This window comes from Dama dama, chromosome 8, assembly GCF_033118175.1.
Source record: "Dama dama isolate Ldn47 chromosome 8, ASM3311817v1, whole genome shotgun sequence".
Taxonomy (NCBI): Eukaryota; Metazoa; Chordata; class Mammalia; order Artiodactyla; family Cervidae; genus Dama; species Dama dama.
In genome coordinates, this window is record NC_083688.1 from 50,334,896 (window position 1) to 50,344,374 (window position 9,479).

At 45.7% G+C, this 9,479-nt stretch overlaps 1 protein-coding gene across 1 annotated transcript; it reads left to right on the forward strand.

Annotated features, from left to right (window-relative positions):
• The first annotated feature begins 2,891 nt into the window (after positions 1-2,891).
• LOC133061023 (alpha-adducin-like) lies at positions 2,892-5,235 on the forward strand. Its single transcript, XM_061149111.1, has 2 exons — positions 2,892-4,848; positions 4,883-5,235. The coding sequence occupies exons 1-2, from the start codon at positions 3,000-3,002 to the stop codon at positions 5,233-5,235; spliced, it is 2,202 nt and encodes a 733-aa protein (XP_061005094.1). The 5' UTR covers positions 2,892-2,999.
• The last annotated feature ends 4,244 nt before the right edge of the window (positions 5,236-9,479 follow it).

The following is a 9,479-nucleotide window of genomic DNA, read 5'->3' on the forward strand; positions in this document are numbered from 1 at the left end:
TCTTAGGCAATTTATTTTATCTTTCTCAGAATCAGTTTCTTTATCCTGAAAATGGAGATAAGAACATATGTCTTTTGGGGTTGTGACATTTTATGTGAAAGAATACACCTATTGAAATTATATAGTCCATACCTAAGCCTTTTGGGTGAAGAATCCGACAAATGGCTTTCTAGTTGGGCTGCATTTTGATCCTCAAAAACATTGCTCTGTAGACTTAGGATTCAAAAGCAGGGCCTGACTGCTTCTTGTGAATGTGGGATATTGAAGAAGTAGATTTTTCTAATTAACTCAAGATGGCAATCTCCCAAAGCTGTCTGTTTTCAGGATTGTAGGTATTTCATTTTCATTCTGTTGTGATAAAGAGGAATGTGATGAAGATGATCAGAATTACCTCCTATTATGAGCTTGTTAATTTGTCTGCTGTAATTTTCTAAGCGTTTTCCTGGAACACATCCAGAAATTTATAAAAGAGATCATCTTCTATTTCATACTGTTACAGACTGTGAAACAATAGGTAATTTGAGATAATAAGTATTGTAGCTTATGTAAACATACATAAATACAAAACATGCTAGAAGCAAGTACACCAACTAAGACTAGAAGAGATATATTTTTAGCAAAGTTTACTCTTGTATATGATGAGACAAAAGTATAAACATATGCTAAGACATTAGTACACTCATTCCATTAATCATTTGTCCAATAAGTATTTGTTAAGTACCTATTGTATATCAGGTGTGGTTTAAAGCAGTACCCGTTCTGGAGGAGTTTATATTATAAGGTCAGCACACATTTGCTGGACTTTGACAATTTTTTCCCCTAAATTTTTTTCTCTCAAAGTTTATTTTATTCACCAAAATATATTTGTTTTTAAAATTATTCATAGTCTTTGTTTCCATAGTGATAGTAAAAACTGATTTACTTGCATTCTTATCCATTTCCAGCAGTGACACATACCAACTCCATTCATGAGTAGGAAAATTCATGACTCCTCTCTTTATGTGACAGCTGATATGCGTAATCTGCACTGGATCACAGAGGAACTGATGTGAAGTTTTCCTCCTAAGTGGTAGTAGTATAAAATTTACTTCGGTAGGTTTTGAGTTTTCAATGTATATCATTGTCATTCTTTGAAAACTGGAAAGCATGTAATATATATGTGATAATGCTTCATAAGTCAAAATATTTGATTTATTCATATGCCCCATTTCTTAGTCATTTCAAATGACTGAACTGTATTTTCAACCATTCTTCCCCATTTTCTTTACAATGGTAAAGGATTTGTCATTTATTGAAAAATAACTTAGGAAAATGCTTTGTATGAAATAGTTCTAATCTCAGTTATAATGATGAAAGACTTGTTATGATTCTCAATTTTTAGATGAGGCAAGGGAGGCACGTTTTACTCTATAACTTTCTCAAAGTCACACAGCTTTCATGTGGCAGGCCCAAAATTGAAATCCAGATCTGTTTAGATTGAATTCAATGTCCTATTACATTATTTTACTGCCTGTAGAAACTTGAATGAGCATCTGGAGACAGTTTCCTAATTGAGGTCTCTGGTAGAGTTTGAAAGATTTTCTGAGAGTACATCATATGAAAGAGAGATACCAAATATCCAATTCAAAGATAAAAGTGCATATATAATCATATAAAAATCACAGCAGCATCAGATGAAAAAAATTGCTTTTTTTGGTACTAAAATGCTTCCAAAAATTGATTAATTGCATTTTCATAATGCATAGATGCTGACTGAAATAAGGCTATGACTATTGTTGTTTATCAGATTAAATTGGTCTTTAAATTTTGATTGGTATATATCATAGAATTATCTGTAAGACCTCTTTTATTTCAATTCTATGAGATTTATTTTTAAACTATTTTGATATAATTTCAAACTTTCAGAGAAGCTATAGGGCTACTATAAAAAACTTTCATATACCTTTAGCCAGATTCACTAGTTCTTAAAATTTTGTACCTTTTTTTTGTGTGTCCACATCATGGGGCATGCAGGAATCTTGGTTCCCTGATCAGGGATCAAACCTGTGCCCCCTGCAGTGACAGCATGGATTATCCACTGGACCACCAAGGAAGTCCCATTACCTTTGTTTTACTCTGAAGTACTTGAGAATAATTTCCAGAAATCTTACTTTTTATTTAATATCCAAGGACATTGCTAGAAAGATTTATGCTGAAGAGAAATCTGTGAGCCAGGTGTTTAAATTTTTTAGCAAATGAGGGGTACATATCAAAGACTAGAAAGGTACAACCTATTAGTCTCAAAATTTCTAGAAATAATGATTTCTGTATCTCTTGACTTGTCTGCTTATCCAGGCTTTAATGACTGTTCACTGACAGGATAGAGCATCAGCCACTACTCTGATGGGCTATGCCCTAGTTCTTCATTTTTGCAAAACTTCATTATTGTTAAACTGATAAATTCAGATGTTTGCTTTGGATCACAGCTTCCTAGCTTTCTTCTTACCCACTTATTTCTTCCTATCTTCTTCCTTCCCTAAGTTGTTTAGATCCCATGGTTCATGGTGTCTTTGAATAGACTCCTAACCTTTTCTCACTGTCCTATTTTGCCAACCTAATAAAACCCCTGAACTTGGTAAATCCATCTGTCCATTTGTTCTTAATCTCATGCTGTGGGCAGAGGTGAAAAGATGATTGATCCTGGAAATTCATGGTCTTCAACTTCATCTACATTCTCCTCAGCTCCAGGCAAGCCTAGCTGCAATCTTCCTTTCTTAACTGTGACTATTGAAAATCTTGTCTTATCGGCGTTGTTGGGGCTCTGGGCGTCTGGGGCTGTGAGGAGGGCTGAGGGGGCGGGAGGCCGGGCGGGCCGGGGCTGCTGGCCGGAGTTCGCGCGGCAGACAGGGAGCGGAGCCGGAGCCGGAGTCGCCGGAGCGGATGGGAGGCTGTCGCACTGGGACCTGGGAGCCTTCGCGCTGCCCGCCATTCGCCTCTGAGGAACCTAGAAGGATTGTGCGATGAATGGTGACACTCGGGCTGCAGTGGTGACCTCACCACCCCCGACCACAGCCCCTCACAAACAGAGGTATTTCGACAGAGTGGATGAGAACAATCCAGAATACTTGAGAGCGAGGAACATGGCACCAGACCTTCGCCAGGACTTCAACATGATGGAGCAAAAAAAGAGGGTGTCCATGATTCTGCAAAGTCCCGCTTTCTGTGAAGAATTGGAGTCAATGATACAGGAACAGTTCAAGAAGGGGAAGAATCCCACAGGCCTGTTGGCATTGCAGCAGATTGCAGATTTCATGACCACAAATGTACCCAATGTCTACCCGGCAGCTCCACAGGGGGGAATGGCAGCCTTGAACATGAGTCTTGGTATAGTGACTCCTGTGAATGACCTGAGAGGGTCTGATTCTATTGCCTATGACAAAGGGGAGAAGTTACTGCGGTGTAAACTGGCAGCGTTTTATAGACTAGCGGATCTCTTTGGATGGTCTCAGCTTATCTACAATCACATCACAGCCAGGGTGAGCTCTGAGCAGGAGCATTTCCTCATCGTACCTTTTGGACTTCTCTACAGTGAAGTGACTGCATCCAGTTTGGTTAAAGTCAATCTACAAGGAGACATAGTAGATCGTGGGAGCACTAATCTGGGAGTGAACCAGGCTGGCTTCACGTTGCATTCCGCCATTTATGCCGCACGCCCGGACGTGAGGTGTGTCGTGCACATTCACACACCGGCCGGCGCTGCGGTCTCTGTGATGAAGTGTGGCCTCTTGCCCATCTCCCTGGAGGCATTTTCCCTTGGAGAAGTGGCATACCACGATTATCATGGGATTCTGGTCGATAAGGAAGAAAAAATTTTAATTCAGAAAAATCTGGGGCCTAAAAGCAAGGTTCTTATTCTCCGGAATCACGGTCTTGTGTCCGTTGGAGAGAGCATTGAGGAGGCCTTCTATTATATCCACAACCTTGTGGTTGCATGTGAGATCCAGGTTCGAACTCTGGCGAGTGCGGGAGGGCCAGACAATTTAGTCCTCCTGGATCCTGGAAAGTACAAAGCCAAGTCCCGGGCCCCTGGGTCCCCGGCAGGGGAAGGCAGCGGATCACCGCCCAAGTGGCAGATTGGTGAGCAGGAGTTTGAAGCCCTGATGCGGATGCTGGATAATCTGGGTTATAGAACTGGCTACCCTTACCGATACCCTGCTCTGAGAGAGAAATCTAAAAAATACAGCGATGTGGAGGTTCCTGCCAGTGTCACAGGTTACTCCTTTGCTAGTGACGGTGATTCGGGCATGTGCTCCCCTCTCAGACACAGCTTTCAGAAGCAGCAGCGAGAGAAGGCAAGGTGGCTGAACTCGGGCCAGGGCGACGACGCGTCTGAGGAGGGGCAGAGCGGCGGGAGCCCCAAGGCGAAGACTAAGTGGACTAAAGAGGATGGACACAGAACTTCCACCTCTGCTGTCCCTAACCTGTTTGTTCCATTGAACACTAACCCAAGAGAGGTCCAGGAGATGAGGAACAAGATTCGAGAGCAGAACTTGCAGGTCATTAAGACGGCTGGCCCCCAGTCCCAGGTGTTGTCCGGTGTGGTGATGGACAGGAGCCTTGTCCAGGGCAGGCTAGTGACGGCCTCCAAGGCCATCATTGAGAAGGAATACCAGCCGCACGTCATCGTGAGCACCACCGGCCCCAACCCCTTCAACACGCTCACGGACCGCGAGCTGGAGGAGTACCGCAGGGAGGTGGAGCGCAAGCAGAAGGGCCCCGAAGAGAATCTGGACGAGCCGAGAGAAGAGCAAGAGAAGAGCCCTCCGGAGCCACACACACCTCCCAGCTTCCCTGTCAAGCTGGAGGAAGAAGGTGGATGTGCTAAAGAGTACCTGTTACCATAACCTGCCGTGGGAGCCGCCCTCCGGAGATGACAGTGACGCCGCCACCTTCAAGCCGACTCTGCCCTACCTGTCCCCCGATGAGCCTTCAGAAGCGCTTGGCTTCCCAACGTTGGAGAAGGAAGAGGAGGGGCTGGGTGAAGCCGGGGGCCCTCCAAGCCCCACTGGGTCCCCCACCAGGTCCCCCCTGGCGGCCAGCCCCGAGCCAGCCCCAGCCCAGGCAGCTGAGGAGGCCGCCTCCCCAGCGGCCGAGGACCCTGGCAGTGATGGGTCTCCGGGCAAGTCCCCGTCCAAAAAGAAGAAATTGCGCACCCCTTCCTTCCTGAAGAAGAGCAAGAAGAGGACCGACTCCTGAAGGCCCTTCCTGCACATACTGGTGCCGCCAGACTGTCCCGGTCGCGTCGCATGTCCCGCCTCCCTGTGTAACGGAATGCAGAGGCCCGTCCCTGTATAGCTAGCGCATCCATCCCAGTATGACCAGCCCGCACGTAGACCGGTGCTAACCTCGTGTGCGTGCAGCGGCCCGGCCCGCGGCCTCAGGTTCTGGGGGAGACGTGGGCTCCGCGTCCACCACCGAGCCAGCCCTGCCCTTCAGGGGTCAGCACTGGGGCCCCTCTTTAGCTTCTTGAGGACACTGTCCCCCGGGAGCTGAGTCAGGGTCTTAGCTGGACGGGGGCAGACCTGCCCGCTCTGGCCTTCCCCACTCCTGCTCTCCTCCTCTTGTAGAGTAACCCGCGCCCCATCTCTGCTAGGCTCTCCTTCACCCCCAGGTCTCAGGTGACTGAATCAGACCCGTAGCTTCCTGCTGGTGTTGCCTGGTCAGTGATCTTTGTTCAGATACACAGCCTCAGTCCTGTGAAAGCGCCCCGACAGCCCAGGCCCCTGGGATGGCCTTGGAGAGGGTCAGGGCTGAGCCGGCGCCCCAGTAGCTTGTGGCGCAGCTGGTGCTGGTCCCCAGTCCCCTCGGCCAGAACCAGACCCGGGGCCACGCTTCCCCCTGGGGCCTCCTGACCGGTCGTAGGGATGCGTCCCCGGGGGGCGGCCCTGTGGACCTCCCTAGCGAACCTGCAGCTCCCGCAGCACCGGCAGCATGCATGGGCTGCGCTCTGCTGCTGTCTGTCCTGGGGAGGGCCCGGCACTGAGGCGGGCCTGCGCCTGCACTCAGCTTGGCCTGGGGCGCTCCTTCCCTTGGTTAAAGGGCAGCTTGGGGCAGGAGTTGGCCCCAGAGGTCCACTGACGTCCTGCAGGCACCACAAGGCCCCTCCCGCCCTCCAGCACTGCATCCCTGGAGCAGAGCGTGGGGCTGCTTGGCTGGAACTTGGGGTGGCCGGGGTCTCCTTGACAGTGGGCTATCCCAGGAGCTCAGGGCCAGCCTGTTGCGACAGGCCCCTGTTGGGGGGAGGGGGGGGAGGAGGGGGGACCCGAGGCCGCCTGCATGGCGCTGACCTCCGCTTCGAGCTTCTCGCCAGCTTCCCTGTCGTCTTGTCCCGGTGGTGGTGGAGCCACCCAGCCTCGCCCTGCACTCTTAACCACAGGCTCCTCCTCCCTCCTCTCACCCCACATATGCAATGACTTTAATTTCATTTTTGTAGTTTATTTTAACTCTTTGTATCTTAACATGAAGTTTAGTTGCATATACAGACACAGGCTTGGGAGGACAGGTCCTATGGCCTTTGTTCATTGTAACATGTTTTACTCACAAATAAAATTCTTTACGCAGTTAAAAAAAAAAAAAAAAGAAAATCTTGTCTTATCACTTCATGGGCATATCTACTAATTATCTTGTTTCTCGTCTGTAACTTCAAATTCTACCATTTGATAGAACCCTTCCCTTTAAAATGTGATTAGCTATACTCTCATATGGAAAGAGGACCCTGCTGTAGTCCCTGTGGATTCAAGCTTCTTTAGTACATCTACTTACATCATTCCAACTAAAGTTTCCATGACCTACAACCTTTTTGAAATTATAGCATTGGTGTCTCACCAGGGCTGAGAGTTCAACCTTTTATGAAATTCTGCTGCTCTGAAGATTAGGTCCTGAGAGTAGTTCTCAGGACAGTCAGCTCTCCAGTTAGAGAAAGTGAGTGATTCTTTAAAATCTGACAAAGAAGTTCTCTGGATTTCAGTACTTTGCTTTCACTACTTTGATTGATTGTCTAAATAAGTTATTTTATTTCTTCAAAGAATCCCTGGTACACAGAAACAGCTGTTCCATTCCAGAGTCCTTACAACTACTATTTTCCTCACACTTTTCAAGTGCCAGAGACACTGTACAAGACAGTGAGTACCCTTCAAATGTGTCCTGTTCCGTTCACTCCAGCTAAAAGTACAAACAATTACACTCCTACAGATGCCAGAGATTATCCATCTTACATCCATCACTGGTGATTCTGGGTCCACTACCAGCTGACTGGTGGGTAATCCAACTTAGAATCCCATAGATTAAGCTGCCTAGGATAATCTCACTACCAATTTTCTGACTCAACCTTAAAAACAGAATGTGAGACAGATTCAGTTGTACCTAATTTTCTGAGAGTGTGTTTTTTTTTTTTTTTTAAAAAAAACAGTATGAACTGGAAGTGAAAGAAGCAAAATTGCAAAGGGGAAGACTGAGCTTGAATAAAGTCCGTTGTTGTTCGATCACTCAATCATGTCTGACTCTGCAACCCCGTGGACCGCAGTGTGCCAAGCTTCCCTGTCCTTCACTATCTCCCAGTGCTCAAAATCATATCCATTGAGTTGGTTATGCCATCCAAACATCTCATCCTCTGTTGTCTCCTTCTTCTCCTGCCCTCAATCTTTCCCAGCATCAGGGTCTTTTCTAGTGAGTCAGCTCTTCACATCAGGTGGCCAAAGTATTGGAGCTTCAGCTTCAGCATCAGTCCTTCCAATGAATATTCAGGACTGATTTTCTTTAGGATTGACAGGTTTGATCTCCTTGCAGTCCAAGGGACTCTCAACAGTCTTCTCCAACACCACTGTTCAAAAGCATCAATATTTCAATGCTCACCTTTCTTTATGGTCCAACTCTCACATCCACATGACTACTGGAAAAACCAGAGCTTTGATGAGACAGACATTTGTTGGCAAAGTAATGTCTCTGCTTTTTAATATGGTGTCTAAATGGTCATAGCTTTTCTTCCAAGGAGCAGCGTCTTTTAATTCCATGGCTGCAGTCACCATCTGCAGTGATTTTGGAGCCCAAGAAAATAAAGTCTCTTGCTATTTCCATAACTATTTGCCATGAAATGATGGGACCGGATGCCATGATCTTCATTTTTTGAATGTTGAACTTTAAGCCAACTTTTTCACTCTCCTCTTTCATGTCCATCAAGAGGCTCTTTAGTTCTTCTTCACTTTCTGTCATAAGGGTAGTGTCATCTGCATATCTGAGGTTATTGATATTTCTCCCTGCAATCTTGACCAGCTTGTGATTCATCCAGCAGGGCATTTCACATGATGTACTCTGAATATATGGAGAAGGAAATGGCAACTCACTCCAGTATTCTTGCCTGGAGAATTTCATGGACGAGCCTGGTGGGCTACAATCCATGGGGTCACAAAGAGTCAGACATGATTAAGTGGTTAACTTTGCTTTACTTTACTCTGCTTTTAAGTTAAATAAGAAGCATGACAATATACAGCCTTGATGTACCCCTTTCCCGATTTGAAACCAGTCCATTGTTCCATGTCTGGTTCTAACTGTTGCTTCTTAATCTGCATACAGATATCTCAGGAGGCAGGTAAGGTGGTCTGGTATTCCCATCTCTCTCAGGGTTTTCCACAGTTTGTTGTGATCCATACAGTCAAAGGCTTTAGCATAGTCAGTAAAGCAGAAGTAGATTTTTTCTGGAATTATCTTGCTTTTTCTGTGATCCAGTGGATGTTGGCAATTTGATCTCTGGTTCCTTTGTCTTTTTGAACCAGCCTGGGGATCTGGAAGTTCTTGGTTCGTGTTCTGTTGAGGCCTGGCTTGGAGAATTTTGAGCACGACTTTGCTAGTGTGTGAGGTGGCACCATCAGTCAGTGCGATTCTCTAGAGTAAGAGAGCAGTTATTACCAATGGCAGTCTTACCCTATGACAAGTAGCCCAGCAGTAGGCTATTTAAAAGATGCTTTTTACATGGGTGATCTTCAAAAACTTGATATTGAGAGAGGAAAAGATAGGCACAAATAGTACATACTGTGTGATGATTACCACATGGTGAGGGAAATGCACTTAAGGGAAAACTGAGCCTTAAAGTCATGGGAATATTTTATATCCTTATCTCTGGTGTTTCAGAATCAAGTGTGAACTGTGGATGGGAGGTGGAAAGAAAAATGCTTACTATTTGCATCCTCACAAATAAGATTAAAGATTTGTGCACAGGATAGATAAGAAGAATCCTTGAGTAGAGGAGGATCATTATGACTCCATCTAAATAGTGAGGGAGTTTTCGTTCTTGCTTGCTTTCCTCCTAAACTATCAACTTGCTAATTAACCCTACGCCTGTTTCATTCCTGTTGGACATAAGACCTTTTCTCCTTTTCATTTTCTTTTTTGTTTAATTTTTGTCCCTATTTACTTCTGTATTTTCCTATTCTTCTGCTTTTCCAATG

Bases quoted from the DNA above. Each gene is read 5' to 3' on its own strand.
- LOC133061023 (XM_061149111.1), top strand. From the start codon at position 3,000: ATGAATGGTGACACTCGGGCTGCAGTGGTGACCTCACCACCCCCGACC. The intron at 4,849-4,882 runs AAGGTGGATGTG...CCTGTTACCATA, and splicing joins CCCTGTCAAGCTGGAGGAAG to ACCTGCCGTGGGAGCCGCCC.